Source organism: Dermochelys coriacea, chromosome 3 (genome assembly GCF_009764565.3).
Source record: "Dermochelys coriacea isolate rDerCor1 chromosome 3, rDerCor1.pri.v4, whole genome shotgun sequence".
NCBI lineage: Eukaryota > Metazoa > Chordata > Testudines > Dermochelyidae > Dermochelys > Dermochelys coriacea.
The window spans coordinates 21,070,742-21,093,391 of NC_050070.1; the positions used below are offsets into that span (position 1 = coordinate 21,070,742).

General features: G+C 39.5%; 1 protein-coding gene across 6 annotated transcripts in view; it reads left to right on the top strand.

Annotated features, from left to right (window-relative positions):
* LDAH (lipid droplet associated hydrolase) overlaps positions 1-22,650 on the top strand; it is a 173,138-nt gene that overhangs the window by 126,220 nt on the left and 24,268 nt on the right. For all 6 annotated transcript variants that reach the window (XM_043510187.1, XM_043510188.1, XM_038395683.2 and 3 more), the window contains one exon: positions 4,278-4,518. In XM_043510187.1, coding sequence (XP_043366122.1) covers positions 4,278-4,518 — 241 coding nt within the window. The remainder of the gene's footprint in view (positions 1-4,277; positions 4,519-22,650) is intronic.

A 22,650-nucleotide genomic window follows, 5' to 3' on the forward strand; every position in this document is an offset into this window, starting at 1 on the left:
CCCCAATCTCTCACTCTCACTCACTCACCTGAGAAGACAAAGGAACCAGCCCTTTGACTTTGGGGGGAAATCCTGACCTCAAAATTTGGTCAGCCGTATTGTATTGCTGGGAACCTGTGGTAAGGATTTTACCTTGAACCAAGTCTAGCTTGTTAAAGGGCTTTGTAGTAGCTAAAACTTACTTTTATTTCTCTTGTTACCCATTCTGACTTTAATTACTGATACTTGAATTCACTTAACATCCTATCTTCTTTTGTTTTGTTTTATATTTTAATCTAAACCAATTCTGTGTTGTGTTTAAACTGAACTGTTTGGGAACTCCAGTTAAAGTAGCAAGCTGTTGAATATTGACCCTTTATAGAGACAACAGACCTTTAATATCTGAACAGTCCAGAAGAAGGCTGGATAGTGCAGAACACATATTTTTGGAGAAAATTTGGGACTGGGAGTGTGTTGTGGCCACCCTGTAAGTAGTAATCCAGGCTGGTGGAAGTAAGAATATGACAGGAGTGTTGCTAACAGGTTCTGGGGTCAGAACTGCTGGGCCACAACTGTAGCTATACACAGACACTCAGGGTGTGATCAGCATGCAGTCTGGCTGTTTGTGAGTGTCCCAGCTTGGGATATACCACAGCAAAGCATTATCAGGCACCCAGGGTTACAGGACAGGTGGTGACACAATCTCTCACTGATCTGGATTGCTTCCTGGAATGTGACATACATGTACCTGAAAAGCTATGGACTGGTAGTATTAAACACCAGATCTCATAGGCAGTGGCAGTGGAAATCTCCTCACACTTCCCTGCTAATGTCAATCTGTTTTGGTGGGACATATGGTGAAATATAATCAGGTTCTATGCCAGTTCATTCCTTGGCTCCAAGTTCATGCTCCCAGGAAGGTTTCCAGTTACTTTTATTAGTGATATGCACACCACTCAATTAGGAACTGGACTAGGAAATCAGTCCATTTCATATAGACCATGAAAGAGCTGACAGATGACAAAAACTTGCAGTTGCTATCAAGATTTATATTGGACACCAAAAGGTGAAAGGATCTGCATCCTATTACCAATCCGTTGAACCATCCAGGTCTATGAGCCTTAGCTATTTAAGTGAGAAGTTGATGATGAACGCATACAGCACGCTGGCTGGGAACAAAACCAGAGAGAAAAATCTGTATTTAAAATTTCACATAACTTACTTTTAATTGCAAGTGCATGTGTCATTGCTAGTGTTGAAACAGTGCATCTTCACAGGATCTTTCAACAGAGGACCATAAAACACTTTATATTTTATTATCATGACACCCAATAAAGTGTGAAAAGAAAAGGAGTACTTGTGGCACCTTAGAGACTAACAAATTTATTTGAGCATAAGCTTTCGTGAGCTACAGCTCACTTCTGATCTGTAGCTCACGAAAGCTTATGCTTAAATAAATTTGTTAGTCTCTAAGGTGCTACAAGTACTCCTTTTCTTTTTGTGAATACAGACTAACACGGCTGCTACTCTGAAATAAAGTGTGAGAGTATAATGACCGTTCTACATATAGGCAAACAGAGGCATGAAGGGTTAAGTGACTTGACCAAGGAAATTCGCAGAGTCACCAGCAGAGTCTAGAATAGAATAGAACATAGGAGTCCTGAATGTTTGTCCCCTGCTCTAACCACTATTTATGTAATAATATTTATGTAATGCCTATTTATGTAATAATATTTTCTGTGTGTCTTGGTTGATTTGGTACCATGAGAAGTCTGTTTCCCAAAGTATGCAGAATGATTTCCTTACACTGAGAGACAAGTTAACCTATATGCTTTAGTTAATACTGATAATAGTAATTATAATACTTAGCACTTATACAGTGCTTTATATCGTCAAAATACCTGGTTGACATTTAAAAGCTGGCTCTGTAAGTTTTAGTTATTTTAGTAGCATAAAAAGTATTTATATCTTTGGTTCTTCTAAGTGGATTCTACTTGTGTAAATATAGTATTCTGTATATAGTGTGAGATGTGTTCTCGACACTTTAAAATATCATAAGCACAGTCGATGTTAGATATTTGCATTCTGAATAGCTGCAGTAAGGATACATTCAAAATAAAGGTAAATGTATACTCCAATGCAGATTCTGCATGGAACAGAAGCAACATATTACTCCTATGAATATTTATACCAACACAATAAGAATTTAAATAATCATTTATATTTTTGCCAGTTTTATCCTCATGTTATCTGCAAGTAAGTTAAAATTGAACTGTGCCTTCAAACAAATCTGGGATTCTGGATGCTAGCAGAGAGCTAATGAACAGTTGATGAATGGGTGAGAAATACATGTATTTTAAAGCTCTCTTTGTATTATGTGCAGAACACACACACAAAAAGAAAAAGAAATGTGCCCTTAAATACTCATAGCTCCATCTTTTAAACTTGATACAGTACAATTTTTTAAAAATATATATATCAGTGGCAACACAGTACAGGAGAGGAAGGTACATAACTGCTTTCTAGGTTTTTCCTTCTCTTGCCTGTAAGCTTTAGCAACTTCTCTCAAAGCAGCTAATCCTGTATCTATAAACTGTAATGTCATAGGATTAATGTGTGGCTGAGAACATGGGTCAAATCTGCTTTAGATCACAAGAGTTTGAGTTCAGCGCCTAGCTGAAATATCACAAAACTACCACATAATTTAGTACAAGTTGCATTCCTATACGCCAGCTGTTGGTTGCCTTTAATAAAAAGAGGCCCAGGATTGATTTTTCACTGAGAGTATATTTTTCTTTGTCTGAAATCAAGGTAGTCTCGGCTGGAAAAGTGTAGGGAGTCTTAAAATGTTTGTGCCTTTGACATAAATAACCCTTTCAAACTCCTATCTTAAATATAGTATAGAAAATATGTTGTAGCCTATTACTGACATTTTCCATATTTCTTTTGTTACCTTATAAGGCCCTGATCCTGCAAGTTACTCTGCATGGCTGGACCACCAAGCCATAACTGAAGTCAGTGGGTCTCCATGTAGGCTAGGCATCTGCCCTTACAGAGCAGTTTGCAGGATCTAGGTCTAATAAACTGGGAAGATAATTAATTTAAAAGTAAAATTCCAGCCTAAATCATACAATATGTGGAATAATTAAAAGAATCTTTGGAAGGCTGGACAGTCTGATAACTGGGAAGAAGTAACTGCTTGCCTCTTCTGCATTTATGCAGAGTACGTTGTGAAACACAGCAAGTCTCCCATAATTACCTAGCACTTTAACGTCCATATGATCTTTGGCTTACTCTGCCTTGTTCATACTACTACCAGCTATTGCAACTGTGTATCTTTACAGGTGTTTCCTAAATGAAAGCTCGTGTGATAGTCCAAGGCACTTGTAAAGGGAGTAACATCTCACAATAGATTTCTATAATATATTCTCTAAGAATATTTATACAATCTCCTCAATAAAATAGAATTTAAAAATAGGCATAAGTTAAATGTTCCCACTTAATAGTTGGTTATTATTATTTTTTCTCTTTAGTTTGAGATCACAGTGTTTTCAGTCCCTATGAGCTAAAATCACCATGCAGCTTAAAGATACATATGTTACAGTAGAATTTGTGGCCTGTATTATGCAACATTCTACTAATCCGAGTAAATGTGTTATGTCCTAATACAGTGGAGTCCTGGGCCATGACCATGGCTCTTAGGTGCTATTTATTGGTAATATTAATAAATAACGATAATAATCTTGTTTTAACTGTAGTCATAGCCCCACTTTACTATGGTTTGATCAACCTTTCTGTAGTTGCACTACCCACTGAAAAGACCATGATGTGATAGCTATGATTTTGAAAAATCATTTCTCTCCCATAGGAAACAATCAAATAAAATGATTAGAATAAAAAACCTGCATAGACACACAAAAAAAGACTTTTTCTGTATACTGCCCTCTTGTGGTATCACCATCATCTCTACGTAACTATTGACTATGTTCAAAGCATTGGACACTCGCTTCTAAATTGTACTTTGAGCCCGATCTGGCACCATGCTGAGTACCTCCAAGTTCCACTAAAGTCAATGGGAGTTGAGACCTCTCAGTATCTTGCAGAATCAGGGCCTTATTTGCTCCCTCCAAAAAAACTGGCATTTCATGTAGCACATAAATATCTTTGCAAGTTAATAGTGCATCTGACAAGCTTCACTTTACTTAAAAAGAAGCCTTATTAAAAAAAAAATCTCTCTTCCAGAATTTGATACGGTGCTAGAGGACTTTCTTGACAGTCTCTTTCTCATGGCTGTACAGGTTCTTCGCTCTGTGCTGCTGTTTCCAACAATAGAGCGCATGGCTCAGTCCCCGCAAGGCAAGCTCCTGACACCTGTGCTGTGCAAGCTTCGGTACATTCTGTACATGCCAGTCTGCCTGCTGTCATTTCTCCCGGAAAGAGTCAAAACTTCTATGGTGCGGTTTGTGCTGCGAGGATTGAAATGTCCTGATGAAGCTTCAATAGTTACCTCCCTAAATCTCTTCAGTGTGGATTGTGTTGGTGAGCAGAATATTTTTTTTACTATATCTACTTTTTATCCAGCTGATTCAACAAACGAGTGACCAGCATGCTGTATAGGGCATCAAATGAACTTGATGTTAAAACAGGAACAAATCTCTGAACCAATTTTAAAGATAGGCAAGATTTGTGTGTGTCCTGAAGTCCTTTCTCTTCTCAAGTTAAGAATTCTGGACAGGATACAGGGAAATTTGAACCTGGTCATAAAATAGAGCTCTGAATTGATCCATAAAATGATCCACAATATTTGGAGTTTTAAGGACCTTTTCAGAACCGGGGAGTGAATGAAGTGATTGGATGTCTTGAAAAATTCTTTTCTTAAATGGAGACTGTTAGGTTAAAAAGTATATTTTCCCCAAAATATATTTAAAAAGAATATCTTTACCTGTACTATTAACACCTTACATTATTAAAAAGAATGCAATATAATTTACTTTATACCTTTTGAGTTTTTGTTGACTTTTTTCACTTCACGCAGTTTGGACAATGAAAATTTGGACATTTGACACTGATGGCCAATTTTTTTCTTTCTGGCTGTAATTAACATTATGAAGTCCTTAACAGAATGCTATTAAATGCAGAAAAGAAAATCCTGCTGACATTTACACACGAGTAACTTTACACCCATGAGGAATTTCATTGATGCTTTACACATATGAATTTTAAAATTCTCCAAAGAAAGACAGAAAATCAAAATTCTTCATATGTTGTGGCTTACTATAAAATAAAATAAAATAAAATGCATATATAAATTTTATACATCTTCTATGGACAAAAGCAGATTTCAGGTAGGGAATTATTCACCCAAATTCTGCTGAGAATTCCAAAATGAAAATCAAAGCATATTGTGGTGTTTTCCGCATTATTTCAATACACTAACGCTTGAAAACACTTTGATATAGAAACTGACATGTGGTGGTCAAAAGAAGTGAATTTTGATTTTGTTATAGTAATCTTTTAGAGACATTTTTATCTGTCACCTAGACTTCCCAGTGTGGCCTGCCTTCTAAGAGATTGTTTAGACCCAGTGCTGCAAAGAGCTGTGCCAGAGTAGACCGAGCCCCACTGCAGTACAACTCTGTGCAGGTGGAAGAGTCTGCACTCGATCATCATTCTCAGGATCAAGGCCTTAGACTGTAAAGTGTTTGGACAGGGAATGTCTTTGTTGTCTGTTCTGGACAGTGCCAAATGCACTGTCCTCAACAACAAATTGTAAAGTATAGTCCCAAGTAAGCAGTTAAATAAATCAGGTTATAGGGGAATGGGAGTACAGTACTTGGAATCTCGCAGAATTAGGCTCAGAGCTACTAAACATTGTTCTCTAGGTAAGGGGCATGTCATCTTTTACAGGAGTTATTATCAACATAGGAAGTAAATATAAGGTAACAGTATATTTTTGTGTTCCTTCCCTCAGTACCCCAGCCGTGGCAAGAACTCAATTCTAGGATGCAAACATCTCTGTATTACAGTAGTTTACATTGTGCTAAGTGTACTAGTTGCTTTAATTTATCCAATATCTTCCCATGCAAAGAGACGATTCGGATATAAGCAGCCAAGGATGCCCAACGTTATAGCTTTAAGACATGCTTGTCAGCTGGTATAAAATTGGTGTCACTCAATTCACTTTATTGATTTAAACCAGCTGTGGGTCTGGTCCTCTGAAGCCAGTCTTGCAAACCCTTACGAAAGTGGGTCTTACTCATGTGATCGTTCAGTGAGCCGCATCATGCCATCTGTTTTTAAGCAGAATTTCCCATTGATTTCAGCAGTATGGAAACTGATGGCACTATGTGGCCCACTGACTTCAAAGGAACTACACGCATAGGTTACCGCTACCCGAACAAGTTCGGTTTTACAGGATCAAACCCATAGGTCTTTTTTGTAGGTTCATAAACAGGAAAGAAAAAAGGATCATAGCATGGTCATCAGTTCAGCAAAAAAATAGTTAGCTCAGCAATCTGGCCTATTTAAATCCTGTTGTATGTAACTACTCATCTGTAAACTAGTGTAGCATATGAAACTGTCATAAATGTTGTTCTGATCGACTCCCCTGTCCTTTTAATAGGTATTAAATATGATTCAAAAATGTTCTGAAAATGAATTTGTTTCTCCTCTCCAGGAAGTTTTTGTCGACTCATTAAAAATACACATATTACCTTTGGCACGTACATCTGTTGAATTACTGCAATTGCAATAAAAGCTATGATTAAGGGCAAGAAAAAATGGTAAAAGTTTCCTTAAAAGTAATGTGTCCATTAAAACAAACTAACCTGCCAGGGATTTGTTACCACATCCAAAGCTTAGTCACAACAATGTGTTTTCTCTCCGCTGAAAGGAAATTAGATTTATAAAACTTAATTATAACAAGACTTTGAGTTCCGATCCTGTTTTCACTAAAGTCAAGAGTAAATCTCCTTTCAGAGGGAGCAGAAAGAGGTTCTTAATGAGGAGAGTCAACCAAAAAGAGGAGTATATGGAGACAGGAAGATTGCGTTTCTTTTTGCCACCTCACTACTGATTGAAAATATATTTGCTTCTACATGTGATCTAAAACAACATGTTTTTGTTGCTGTTGTTGTTACTAATAAATTACTGTAATAATTTTATTTATTTATTATTTAGGAACCCCAGTCAAAGATCAGGGCCCCATTGTGTTAGGCATTGTACTGACATATAGGGATAACAAAACGATAGTCCCTGCCCCAGGGCGCTTACAATGTACATGCAGACAGGAGGCAGCAAGAGGACAAACAGACAAATGGGCAGAGGGAGGGTGGGAGAACAAGATAACAAAATAATGTACCTATAAAGATGCAATCTACAATCCTGAAAGCAGTTTGCTAAAGACTGACTCCAAATACTGAGAGACTTACAGTGAAGTATTTTTGAGGAAAAGCATTTGAAACGAAAATATTATAAACTGCAAACTCATTTTAGGATTTGGAACCAAGTGTTTCAGACCGGCACTAATGAAGAGACAGAAAAAATGTTTCAGTACTGAGTATGGGACTTTATTGGCCTTGCCATTATCTGAAACATAGACAATCATTAGGTTAGCAAGTAAAAATTAATTTGTAAATTCTCCTACCTAATAAAAATAATGATAATATAAAACTCGCCTTGTTCTTCAGTACTGGAACATTTATGTCACTTTAATGTTTTGAAATCTGAAAACATTTCTTCTGTGACATGGAAGTATGGGGTTTATGGTGACAGTAAACCACTCTATCTACATAGGACAGGATTTATTGTCCACTACTTTGACTGGCAAACTTCCTCCATTTGTTTCTGTAAAATTTCCACAAAAGCACAGACATTACATAATGGGTAAACACTGCAAGGCTTTTTAGAGAGACAGGCTTGTAGGTCAGAGGTTAACGTCTGGATGACAGCAAAGATACAGATAAGCACAATAGCAAGAAAAACCTCCAAATGGCCCATATGCCCGGTCATCCTTTGTGATCTTGAACCTGTGACTTCTCTTGAGGAATCTCCCTGTTTGTTTAACCTGTTTATAGGCCAGAGGAGTAGCTAAAATCTGGGGAGGGGATAGTTTGCTTTATGGGGTTTGGAAAGGATGGGGAGAAGTGAAAAAATCATAACTTGGAAAACAGCATTTGAAATTGTTTTAAAACATCATAAAAATTAAGAATGGAGACAATAATCTTCCTTTCATTATATTCTTGAGGGCTGTGAGAGGATATAAAATGACATTGAAATATGCTAAGCCACAGAGTTTAGATCCAAATCAAAACTTCTCCAAAGTTTGGAGCTTTCTGGATCCAGGATTTGGGTTTGGCTCATTATAAGGTAAAATTTGTCAAAAGTGTCGTAGGGCTTGGCTACACTTATATTTTATAGCTCTCTAACTTGCTGGCTCTGAGGTGTGAAAAATCACCCCCCTGAGTGCAGCATGTCAGTGCGCTTTAAAGTGCTAGTGTAGACAGTATCCAAGCGCTGGGAGCCGCATTCCCAGCACTCGGAGCTAATCCCCTCATGGAGGTGGATTACCAGGAGCGCTGGGAGAGCTCTCTCCCAGTGCTCAAGCACGACCACACTCGCACTTCAAAGCGCTGCCGCAGGAGCGCTCCTGTGACAGCACTTTGAAGTTTCCAGTGTAGCCATGCCCTTAGGCACTTGAAGGTAGTTAGGCAATTATGTTGTTTTGAGAATTTTACCCCTGGGGGCAATTGGGACATTTGAGTCTGGATCTGGGAAAGTTTGGGAATGCTCAGATCCCAGGATTTGTTTTTGACCCATCTATTTCTTTAAAACAAAGAGACATTAAATAATGGCATATTTTCTACAGATGGTTCATTTTGTTGCATTCAGCAGAAAACAACATGTTGTGATTATTCGGGAAAGCTTTACCTTTATTGCCAGTTAGGGAAGCAGAACATTTAGTGGTTAGAGAGGATTAGTTGTCAGGACTCCTGGGTTCTAACTGCAGCTCTGCCACTGACTTGCTGTTTTAGCTGAAGGAGTCATTTCCTCTCTCTGCCTCAGTTTCCTTATATATAAAATGGGAAGCTTCCTTGCTGGTAATATTGGAGCACTTTGAAATTAAAACATTGCAGAAGTGCTAATTGAATGACAGCATCCAGTTCAGCCTACCACACAAGAGCATTGTGAAAACTATTCAAAACCATTTAACACCCACCTTTCCCAGACCTTTTATTAATTTTAAACGTTTTAGAAAGTATATTAGGCCGTTCATTTACAAGTCTGTCATTTTACGTGATGAAATACAAATACTTTCCCCTTCAATTCTCAATGACAGTTTTCAGACTCAGGAACCTAAAATTAGGCACCTAAATTATATTACTTTTAAGCTTTATCTTTGCTTTGAAATGAAGACAGTAGCATTTACAGAATATATTTGCTTGCATTGAAATGACAGTCTTAACTCCTAAAAGGTACGGGCCAAATCATTAGCTTGTAAATGGGCACCGCTACACTGAAGTGCACTGATCTGCCCATAACAATCTGGAAACTAAAATCCTCTGTACAGTTACAAGGGTGTTGCCTGCAGTGTTCTGCTAATGCCTTTCACCTTGATTCAAGGAAATAGTTTTCCTGTGATGGTCGTGGTGGTGGTGGTGGTGTTATTCATTACATTAGGGCCTAGAGCCCCGATCACGATCAAGGTCTGATTGTGCTAGGCTCTGTACAGACAGATAATAAGAAACCATCCTGGCCACAAACAGACAAGACAAAGAATAAGGAGGGGAATCAGAAGCACAGAGAAGTACAGTGGGTCACACAGCAGGGCAGTTTCTTCAGATAATACTGTAAGCCTTATATAACCCATTCCAGTATTATAATGGAGAAATCTTTCCAAAATTTGCATTTACCTTGATTACCAGAGATTCTGAATTTTAAAGGTATAGTTTAGTTACAAGTCAAGTCAGTGAAATCAGCATCTTGCCTGCATGATTAGAAAGTTACATCTGTATTGCATGAACCAGATTGTTACAGCTGTACAGTAGGAACCAGTGTGGCCATGGAGAGAGGTCTCCTCCCTCTTTCCCTTCCACCCTAGTGCACTCACGCAAGTGCTAGCCACCGTGGCAACCCTCAGGCTTCTCTAAGGGCAGGTCTACACTTACGATGGTGCGTAGAGTACAGACACTGCACATCCAGCTAGCGTAGGGAAAGGCCCTGATAGAGGGGAGGCAGTTAGGGAAAGGCTCTGGCAGTGGGGACCTGCCAGTCTTTCACTGCTGCGTGTAGCACACGCCACAGTGTGGACGCAGCCTGCCTTTTGCTTCTGTATATAGCTACATGTACTCTACATGCCACAGATCTTACTGTAGTGTCGGAGCTGATGCTAGACAAATGGGACAGGAAAGTCTCAGAGTGGCACAGCATCTGATCTCCCTCTCTTCTTACCTTCTGACTAATGGGGGTTAGGAAAGAACTTTCCTTAGGAGCAAGTTATTCCATAACTGCCTACTGCAAGGTGTCTTAAACTTTTCCCCTAAATCTGCTGCTACCAAATACTGTCAAGAGAGAGGACACTGGACTAGGTGGTCCACTGGGCTGACCCAGAATGGCAAATCCTATTCTCCTTTGCTCCTGCAGTCACAGAGCCTCCACAAGCCCTTCTGTGCTACCACAGTTGAGCCTCAGACGGCATGACATTTTAAATTATTATTGTAATATGTATTTTTGCGAGGCATTTAAGAGAGTGTTTCCTTACCTGTGGTAATACAGTAATATTTTATCACCTGCCTTCCAGGAAAAGGGGCCAAAGAATAACAGCCTTTCATATTTTCATGCTTCCTTTGCTACTGTTTATTTTCCTGTGCGATGCCTGACTAAAATGTTTGCTTAATGTTGTCAGACAACTCACCTTCCCAAGACAGCACTTAAACACGGACGGAAAAATCCCACATCTGCTTTATTCTCTCTGTGAGTGAACTAAAGTTTCCCCAGTTTAGGAATAGGATGCTCATATTAAATTATTGGAGGAAGGTGAATGACTTTTATATATTTACAGTCCTATTTATTTTTTTAAGTCACTCTGCTTTCTAAATGTACCCCACTTCCAAAAGAAAGAGAGATAAAAGTTTAACAAGAGCATTTTATTACTTGTAAAAGCTTTTATTTTCCAACGGATGTCCTGTGCATGCATGCAACCCTCCAGAGGGTTGCTCCAGAGTCAACTCCAGGGCTATTCCCACTTGGTCGGGCTGGTTGCTTTTAGGGGATGGTGCCCCTAAGGCAACCACATCCACTTCTCTATCCTGCTATGGTTTCAGCAAGTTTATATGGTAGATCTGCTCCAGCTTCCGGTGACCTGGCTGTTGGACCTTATAGTCGACTTCTCCTATGGCTTCTATTATCTCATATGGCCCCTGCCACCTGGCCAGGAGCTTGCTTTCTGCCGTGGGTATGAACACCATTACCCGGTCTCCCACCTGGAACTTCTGAGTTATTGCTTGGCGATTGTAGTATGTTCGTTGGGCCCCTTGGGCCTTCTCCAGGTGTTCACGCATTATATATATATACTGCAGCATTATATATATATATTGTCAGTTTTATTCCCATCATAAATATTACTCATAGGTCTTGAATGTTTTGATAATAGGCCTGTTAATAATGATCAAGAAGTACACAGCACAGTTTGGGATTTGTTTGGGGGTTTGTTTATTCACCCTTCCTTGGGTGTCATTCCTGGGAGCTGAGATAATTTGACAAACTTGTGGTGAGCTGGGTGATACACAGCTAACGGACTGGAAGTGGGAGAAGAAAAACCGGCAGCATGGAGGAGGTGTTGAAAATAGGTATCTGCTGGTTAAATGCTAGCAGCTGTGGTCACTTTGTATGTTAGACAGTAGCAGTAGTGACAAGCCATCTGCATAGTGGGGCTTTGTTCATTTTGAACCTGACCCAAAGCCCACTGAATTCAGTGGAGAAACTCACATTGATTTCAACCGGCTTTGGAACAGGCCTTTTCCTGTGCCTCTCTGAGTTCGACGAGGGTATGTCTAGAATAGTGTTTGTGGTCATGTTGTAACTTGAGTTAATTAATTGGCAATTAATTTGATTTAGCTAATGGCTTTGTAATGGCTTTAGGTAATGGCTTTGACAGTAGACACTCCACAAATGTTTTCTCGGGCACAAACATGTACCGCTTATTTTAGGGTAAAATGGTTCCAACAAAGCTAACAACACTCAGGGGTAAACCACAACACCTGGGTCCTGGAGTAAATATTTGTGGGAGTATCTGGATGAGCATTTATAAAGACGCTACCTAACTTGAGTTAAATACTGGTTAATTGCAACAGGTCCCCAGATTCTAGTCTAAATGTACCTCTAATGATACGTTAAAAGAGTATTTAAGCCACCCTTGCCATATGTCATGAGTGTAGTTTTGGAAGGGTGATTTCAGTTACTGCTAATTGCAATGATCAGGTGAACAGGTATTTGAAGACAGCAGTACCAAGCCATCACTAGAATTGTGTTGTATATAAGGCGATCGGGGGGTGCGGGTTCAACACTACAGAACATGGGAGTGAAATCAGCCCAAGCTGACTCAGGGAGGTGTAGGTTCACTTTCCCATGCTAATTAAATCCACTGTGCCTGAGTGGGAATTCACCTCCTTTGAAAGCAAATAGTGGTCCTAGTGCTGCCCTCCATCATGGTTCATCATGAGGAAGGGTCAACTTTAGGCCCTGATCCACAAAAGCATTGAGGTTGACTTCAGTGGAGCTACTCACATGCTGAAATAGTTGGCTAGAATAGGGCCTTGATTCCCATCAGAGTGCTGGCAGGAGCCTCTGCATGGAGCTGCTAAATTAGAACACACTCTGTCCATCCTACTTTGTAGCCATCCCTACCTCCTTTTGAGGTCCTTTCTGTGTCCTTCCTACACAGAAAGTGAGGTTGTAGTTGCTTTCCACTATTAAAACCTGGACCCTCTATCAGAATTTCTATCATCAGGGCCATCTTGCAGAATATGCGAGAGTTTGAACTGGAGGTGAATTTGATTGCTTAAGACTCAGATCTCTCCATCAGTTGAAGTCAATGGGAGTTGAATCCAAGTAACTCAGAGCAGGCATAAGAGCACAGATATTTCAATTTCCATCACACATCCCACCCAGGCGGTGTATGCCACAATGCACAAAGCAAATGAATTTTTTTCTCGCTCACTGACAAGGCATCCATTGTTTGTTAAAGCACCTGGACATAGTTGTTGAATAACGTTTTGTTTATTGTTGCCTTCAGCCCTGCTGTGCTTTTTTTGGTGCTCCCGGCTAACTTTCGGGTACAGTTGTGGTCTTGCTGTAACTTTAATATTGAGCAGATTGGGGAAGACGTTTATATTAAATGCAGTTATTATGCAGGTTGGGGGGTTATTATTATTATTATTCTACACTAATTAAACTGGTTTCATTTGAGACCCATGTGTAAACCAGCAAGGAAGCCAAAGCAAACATTTACATCATGTAAATCTCCAAACATCAACATTTTGTTTTTACTTTTATTTTTTTCTCACATTCCTACTTCAGTCATCCCTGGTACTAAACAGTTCCTTCTGGTTGATGCTTTAAACAGTAAATTATACAAAATTTCCAAGATTGCTGTTGGCAATAATTACAGATAGAAAATATGTTTTCCCCTTAGGAAATTACACTGCTGTTTGGTATTATTATTTCTTAACACTGTGTTCTGAGCTTTTCTAAGGAATGACAGAGATTGCTTCCTTGGGAGCAAAGGATAAACTGGAAAGGAAACTAGTGTTACACTCCTCTGAAGAACCTTACAATAAGATGGGCAACTTACCAGGAAAAAATGTGACCAGATGGTAGTACGTTCCCCGAGGAAAACATATTTTCAAAGGCTAAATCTACTCCTTGCAGGTCATTTCAATTTGACATGGAAACTCAACCTACATTTGATTAATTACATTGTAATTTGACTAATACTGTCTCAGTAGTGAGAGGACATTTAAGAGATAGGCAAACGGTAATATGCAAATAAGCTGCAAAGTACAAATGAGCAAGGGGTCTTGTGTTTCCACCCCTTCGGAAATAATTTTCATACTTCAGTCTGTAATGTTTTTTTTCTTTCTTAGGGAAAGTGTGGCCAACAATCCAGTGCTTATGAGCAACTTGGTGTTACACAATTATGGAATCCAGGGACAAACTGTAAACTCTTTGGGGCAGGGATTGGATTTAGCACAGTGGAGCCAGAATCCTGGTTGGCGCCTCTGCACACACTCTGAATACAAAGAATTCATAATTACAATAAGACCCAGTCCATCTCCAAGCCATTGCAAGATATTCTACTTTTGTATATTTTCTCGCATATTGTTCATTCTACCTTTAAATATGCCAGATGTTGGAAAGTACACTTTCAAGAACTTAGTTATTTAAACATATTTCTTGTAGAGTTTGCAACAATCTGGTATTATGAAATGATCACGTGGTCAGTCAACCTTAGTAAGGGAGGCTAAGAACTTTTGAGAGGGCTCTGCGGGCATCCCATTTATGACGTTTTATTTGAATAAGAATGTATCATTCCAGACTTCCATGTACGTAGTACTGCCAGCACCTAGGACTATGGGGCCCTGATCGTGATTGGTGCCCTCGTACACTACTTTAATACAAAAAATAATACATGTGAATGAAGTAACTCCTCCCGCCATACACAATCAATTATCCTCCACTTCATGTCAGCCCTTCCCCTCTCCCTAGTTCCTACTGGCTTCTGCAGAAAGCCATTCAGTCAGAGCTGATCACTATCTGTCTCTAAGGTGATACCATACATCTGTATTGTTTCTATTACTGTAGCGCCTGGGAGCCCCAGTTATGGGCCAGGACCCCATTGTGCTACGCGCTGTACAAACAGAACAGCTGTAGAGAACAGCTGCTAAACGTCAAGAAGTGATCATATTGACCCAATAGGTTTAGACCCAGAAAACTAGGTCTAGCCACTCTTGTAAATCTTTACCTGGTGGGATAGAAATTATATTATTTTTCCCCCACCCAAGCTGGGTCTCTTGTAACTCCGTAGACTGGCCCAGGAAAGACGGGGGACTCTCATTTTGTCTAGGTTGGTGGAACATACAATGCCTCACAAGATATTGCTGAAAAATTAGTTCAGAGTGGGTTGGTCATGGATGAATGTAAATTTCTCATGCTAGCTGGTACAGTATTGAGTTGCTAGGAACAGGGAAATTGCCAGACTGGATCAGACCAAAGGTCCATCTAGTCGAGTATCTTGTCTCTAGCAAAGGCCAGGTGCATCTGAGGAAGCTGCAAGAAGGTCATGGAAGACAGGTGTGGGATAATCCTCCTCTCAGCATAGATCTCAATGGGCTTGTCTACACAGCCCGCAGCAGCGAGCCTTAGAGCCTGGGTTGGCAGACTGGGACTCACACTACGGTGCTAAAAATAGCTGTGTAGATGTTTGGGCTGGAGCTGGGACTCTGAAGCCAGAAGTGGGCTTCAGACCCTGAGTGGCTCAAGCTGTAGCATCTACACAGCTGTCTTCAGCGCTTCGCAAGCCCACATCTGTTGACCCAGGCTCTGAGATGCTCCCTGTATAGACATACCCTAATGGGTAGAGACTGGCTTGTGCCCTGAAGCACCAGTTTTAATATCCCTTCCAAAATTGTTCTTGCCGTTAATTACAATATCACTGGATGTTCTTTGATATCCATATAAACATCCAATCCTTTTTGAAGCTTGTTAAATTCTTGGCCTCAACAACTTCCTGTGGCAACGAGTTCTACAGTTTAATCACACATTGTGTGAAAAATATTTCCTTTGATTGGTTTTGAATTTTCCACCGTTTAATGTCATTGAACGTCCCCTTGTTTTGTGTTGGAAATGAGTTGGCAGATGATTACTGGAGTGTACTGAAGGAAGCTCTGCTAAGGCCTGGTGCTATTTCAGATCGTTATCCAGAGGTAGAGATGATACTGAAAGGGAAGGCATTGCAAATGCCAGTGAGGACATAATAGAAAAGGCTAGAAATGCAGGCAGAAAACAATGAAATACGATTCAGCCTGGAAAAATGCAGGCTAATAAAGTACATCTGTGGAAGAAAAAAAAAAAGCCTAAACACACATACTTAGTGGAAGGATACAGAGTAGCGGCCATGTTAGTCTGTATTTGCAAAAAGAAAAGGAGTACTTGTGGCACCTTAGAGACTAACAAATTTATTTGAGGATAAGCTTTTGTGAGCTACAGCTCACTTCATCCGATGCATTCAGATGAAGTGAACTGTAGCTCACGAAAGCTTATGCTCAAATAAATTTGTTAGTCTCTAAGGTGCCACAAGTACTCCTTTTCTCTTAGTGGAAGGAGGCAGGTATCTGGAAAGCAGGAGTGCCAGAAGTGACTGGGAGTGATAGTGGGCAGCAATCTAACAGGAGGTTGTCATGTGATATGGTGTCAAAATACGCAATGCAAAGACACCATCTCATGGAGCATACGAAAGACCGGAGAGTATAGCACAGCGAGCAAGAGCTCTGTGTGCCAATTTCCATGGGTTGGATTGTGCCTGGCTTGGGCAGGTTTGTAAATGAGAAGGGTCGGGGATGATGTGGCGCAAGAAGTCTTCCCTCACCTCTGCTCCTCTGCACACGTAGTGTGTCTGAACCTGTCTGGCGAGCAATGGCACTAGCCTCCCAGCAAGGAGCATGGTGGGGGGAGGGCAGTGGCGGTGGATCTGGCATTTGTGTGGGTGGTAGAACCACTGCTGTGGGGGAAGTGCTGCCACAAACACCCTGAGGAGGAAGTTTGTCTGAGTCCGACAACATTTTCCCTGATGCTCCTTCTTGTACTCCCTTACCCGGCTCCTGCCAAATGCAGCAGGGAGCTCACACACACAATTGGATCCAAAGATTGCATGTGCCCCATTAAAAACAAAAAAAACTTTCAGGCATAGTGTGGGCTGTCCCCTCACTCTTGCTATTGGTTAGTACAAGCAGAAGATCAAACTAAGGAACTTCCAACAGGAGTGGCTGAGCAGATTAGGCCTTTCCTCAAGCCTTCTTTCTGAGCCACTTCCAGATTTGTGAGCAGCGTTTCCTTCCCAGGCACCAGTAAATTGCCTATCAAAGTTGCATTACTGACCTATAACATAACTTTGAGACACCTTTAATGAGCAGAATTTATAGGCTCAGTCAGTCCTGTAGGCGGGAGGATAATCTGAGCAGAGCCAACAAGCGTGAGGGGAATTAAGTGCTCTCTAGAGCGTGGGTAGCTCTGTGTATTCCCACATTTGCTGTAGCCTGAAGAACAAATGGCCATGAAGAAGGCCAGGGCTGTCTTCATGGCCGCTCATTTTTTGTTGGAAAAGGAGTCTTCATATTTATTTCCTTAATTGCTTGGTAAACCAAGTGGAAAACAATTTTTCTTTGGATCTTCTCTATTGTTCCACTAGTGTGACATTGCTTTGTATCTATTTTTTATGTTACAGAAGATCCCAGATGCTTGGGAAACTAAGAAAACACAGTATTGTTTTTACATTACTTTATTTACATTGCTAAGTGTTTACTACATAGTGAGACAATGGGGAAAAGAGCTAAAGTCATGGCATCTCAAAGTGCTATTGTTTTTTACCTAATTCAGGGCTCACAACCATCTCAAAATGTAACCAAGTTTAAGTCTGAAGCGCTGCACTTTTGTATTCATAAATTTGTTTGACGTGGCTAGACCACATTTGTTTAGACTTGTTTTTTCTTAACAGACATGTTTCCAACTTGCCGTGCATAACCACAAGTAACACAATGTGGCTCTTCAATTTCCAACTGGAGTTTGCAATTAACTATTCCTGCTAATACAATTTTCCTGTTGCAAACCAGCAACCTAGTGGTATTTACAGATTGCAACATTCAGTCATCAAGCAAAAAGCTAGGGGATTTCAAGAAAACACGCACATTCTGTTCAAACTATGGAGGTGAAGTTGAAGGAAATCACTAAATTGCTTAAAGAACAGGAGTATTTGTGGCACCTTAGAGACTAACAAATTTATTAGAGCATAAGCTTTCGTGGACTACAGCCCACTTAATCGAATGCATAGAATGGAACACATAGTAAGAAGATATATATATATTCATACAGAGAAGGTGGAAGTTGCCATACAAACTGTAAGATACTGATTAATTAAGATGAGCTATTATCAGCAGGAGAAAAAAAATTTTGTAGTGATAATCAAGATGGTCCATTTAGACAGTTGACAAGAAGGTGTGAGGATACTTAACATGGGGAAATAGATTCAATATGTTAATGACCCAGCCACTCCCAGTCTCTATTCAAACCCACGTTAATGGTATCTAGTTTTCATATTAATTCAAGCTCAGCAGTTTCTCGTTGGAATCTGTTTTGAAGCTTTTCTGTTGCAAAATTGCCACCCTTAAGTCTTTTACTGAGTGGTTAGAGAGGTTGAAGTGTTCTCCTACCGGTTTTTGAATGTTATGATTCCTGATGTCAGATATGTTACATATAAACTTAGCCAAGCTGAGTAGTATCATTTGTCCTGGCTGAAAACTAGTACAGGTTTTAAAGTTTTAGAGCCATATCTTTAGTGTAGCTCCATTGACTACTATAGAGCTGCACTACAGATATACCAGCAGCGGATCTGGCTCTTAAACCTGAGAAATAAATAAGGCTACTGGACTTCTCGTGCCATCAAAGCAGGGGAAATCTTTTATTTTGTACTTTACTTGCCTTACTGTATATTGGGATAAATTAGGGGAGTTTGAATTTCAGCTCAGTAGATACAGATTTTCATCTGACAATTGGTTAATTGAATCAGCATTAAATAGCCCAAAAGACTGAAAAACTTGATTGATTTCAGTCACTTTGGTTGGTGAAACCTATTAATTTAGCCGATGGATATTAAGTCCTTGCTGTGACACTTTGGGTTAAAGAACTACCAATGATATAAAGCAGTCTTTTCTTTTCTGGGTCCTTGATTTGAGTCTAATCAGTGTTCCTCTGTCACAAAACCACCGTGAATAAATCAAACACATTTTGGCACAGTTAGCCGTCTTTGCTTAGCAAAGGCCTGAGACTAAATTGACACTGAAGCTTAATCACCTCTAATTCATGGAGAGAGAGTGATCCTTCCAGGTCAGGAGAAAGGTCATTGGCAGGATCATGTGGAGAAACTTGCACTGCAGTTAACTGCACTATACCTGACCTGTGAATAAACAAAGGACTTCCATTTTCACCCCCGCCATTGCTTTCACCCTTTGCAGTATGATGTATATAAAGGATATACATATCAAACTTTTTTTTAAGAAAATAGACAAGATTTACCAGTTCAAAATGGCTTTACATTTTAAAAGTGAAATGTAATTTTTAATCATAACTTTATTATTAGCTTTGTGGAGGGGGGGTTAATTAAAACCTAAAGTTTTGGTTCTGAATATAAAGGGACACCAACAACTATGGCAAAGTAATTAATTTAATAAAATATATTAAAAATTATTTCAGGTACTGCTACAGCTGTCTCGGATCACCCCTGCCAATTTCTGTGATTTTATAACTACGTTGTCCTGTTTTTAAAAATGTTTTTCGCTCTGATTGCTATGTGAAAAACCCACATAATCAGAGGAAATTGACAGAGGTCCTGATCCTGCAAAGACTGAAATATTCTTAACTTTATACTCTGTGAGTTGTCTCACTGAAGCCGGACTACTTACAGTGTGTCAAGACAAACTTGTGTGCACATTTTTGTAGGATCATGGCCTAACCGATTATGCAGAGGAAACAATGAAGCTGGCTGTGCACAAATCACTGTCATGTACACAAAATAAACAAACTGGACAAGTAGAAATATAGTTTGGGGGAGGGTGTTGGAGGGATTGCTAACTTTTTTCTTTTTTAGTACTGTTGGATGTTACTTATAACAAGCATAGGTAAAGCAAATGTCAGACATAAGTGTGTTTTTTAATTTTACAGTGCACCCCTCTTTAATGTTTGTAAAATACGTAGGAGACCAAGGGCCTCAATTTCAAAAGAGCTTATCTACCATTTAGGCACCAAAATAAGTTTCGAAAGAGCCTGGTATGTTTCATGTTGATCTTGTTTTGAAAATCTGATCGTACAAGTGCCACAATGGGAGCTGCTGAGTACTTTGGTAAATCTGACTTTGTTTAGGTCCATAAATCTCAGCCGAGGCCTTGTCCACATGAGAAAGTTGCGCCAGTTAAACTTAAATCTGTTTTTTAATCCATTGAGTTACGCTGGTGAAACCCCTGTGTAGACACTTTTATTTCAGGGTAAAAGTGGCTTATTTCAGTTCAAATTACACCAATTTCTAATCAATTTAAGATAAACCAAACTAATCCTGAATTAAACCAAAATGAGGCCCTGATCTTGAAAACACACAAGTTCTTAATGTAATGACTGTGAGCAGTCCTAAGGCTTCTAATATTAGCAGAGTTAAGTACATGTATAAGGATATGCAGGAATCAGGGCCTAACAGTATCCACACAGCCTATTTGCACCAGTTTCACTAAATCCATTTAAAATTACACTTTAAGTTAAACCAATGCAACTTTTCCATGTAGATGAGCCCAGACTTTGGGCGCTGTTGAGCACTTGCAAATTTGGCCCTTAGACCTGCTATTGCAGGGCTTTTTAGTTTTCAGGACAACCGTTTACATTCAGTCCTCTTGCACTTGCTCTCTGTAACATGCAGTATGTGAGGCAGTAGTGGAAATTTTTAAAGGGACGTGGTCAAGTTCTCAAACTTTATTACTGTTTTTTAAATTATCTTTTATAAATCCTAATTGATGGTAATCTGTGCTTATATAATGCTTTCCTTCCAACTGTTTCAAGGCTTTTTACAAACATTAACTAATTAATACTCACATCACCCCCATCAGGCAACCCTGTATCATTATCAGGTTTTTACAAATGGGGGGACTGTGGCACAAGGATTTTGTGACCTCTCTGAGGCCACAGAGGAATTCTGTGACAGAGATGGGGAGATAATCCAGACCTCTTGATTTCTCATCCAACTCTTTATTTAAAAGATAATTATTCTTTCACATTACTAAAAGATGTAAGGATATTTTTTAAAAAAAACATGTTGTTTTTTAACTTTAGTTTGCCTTTAATAAACCAAATTTCCCTGAACTGGGACATGCAATTTATTTCTGAGTGGCACTGCTCGCTCAGGGTTTCAAACTGCAAGTTGGGTGCAAAGGTCACAACCCCGACGTAACCTGGACACAGTCCTAAATTAGCGGCGTACTTCAGGTGATTACCCCAGGCTCCAATCCTGCAAAGACTTTCCACATGCTTACCTTTGCACCGTGTGAGTAATCCCATTGATTTCTTTGAAATTACTCACAGTGCATAAAGTTAAGCATGTGCATATGTCCACATGATATGGGCCCTGCTTTGAACAAGAGAGGTACACTACACTGTGCTTGTTTACATCATACTAGAAGTCAAGACAAACAATAAGTATTGTTCCAGATTACAGGATTCTAATAATGATTCTAGGCAGTTTCATAGAAATTTTCAGACAGAATAAGTCATTTGGCTCTTGTCTCACACCATCCTACCTGCAGAAATGGGTGACAATAAGCACCTAGTATATGACCTTAGTGGGAGCCTCCCACTGACCAATCTGACAGAAGATTTCAGAAGTATTTGTTAATTTTGTGTGCCTCAGATTCTGGGTGTCCAACTTGCAGTTAGATTTTCAGAAGGGCCAAGCACTCCGCTACCACAGACGTTGGTTAGAGCTGGATATTCTCAGAACCTGTTGAAAATCAGGCCTAAGGTCGGGCACAAAATTTAGTGGATACTTCTGAATAATTTTCTTTGACAACAAAGCTCAGTGTTCTCCTAGTAAGGAAACAGGACAACATGTCAAGGTTAGCAGAGTACAGAACTAGGAAGCGGTGGCAGAGAAAGATTTCTCCCTGAACTTTATGACTTTGTTTTTGAAAAAATTAATCACTGTGAAGGAACCCAATTTGTCGTATTTTAACAGCAAAGGGGATCCTGCCATAAAACAGTATGTCTGTACACCCAATGTTATGCATTCACTACCCACTTCACAATATAAATATCTAATAAATAAACAGAGTGAAGTATTGACTGTACATTGTTTTAAAATGTTGGGATTTTCCATTTGATTTAACCAGTTAATGGAAGTATGATCTAGCTCACAACATTCTTTAAGGCTTCAATGCTTCCCTTTGTATGAGCACATCTTAATTTTATGTCCACCTGTGGACCAGTTCACTTCAATGGGACTGCTTGCATGCATAAGTCTTTGCAGGATCAGGCCTTAGATTGTTCCATGGTAGTAAGCTGTTATGAAAGGTGTCCGTGTTTGTTGTACATCTGCACTGTGCATGTATTTTATTGCTGCAGTATATATTTATACCTGTACTAGTGCATTTAAACTGCATTTAAACTAAAAAATAGAATATTAATTATAAAAATGTAAAAAAAACCTTTGTATTCTGTTATTATATTGATCACTGGAGAAATAGCAGTAGGAAGGTGTTATCAGTTTTTACTATCACAAGAAATTAAGGAGCAGATTTTCAGAAGTGTTGAGCACCTACAGTTCCTGTTGAAATCAGTGGACGCTGTGGCTATTCAGTATCTTTGAAAGTC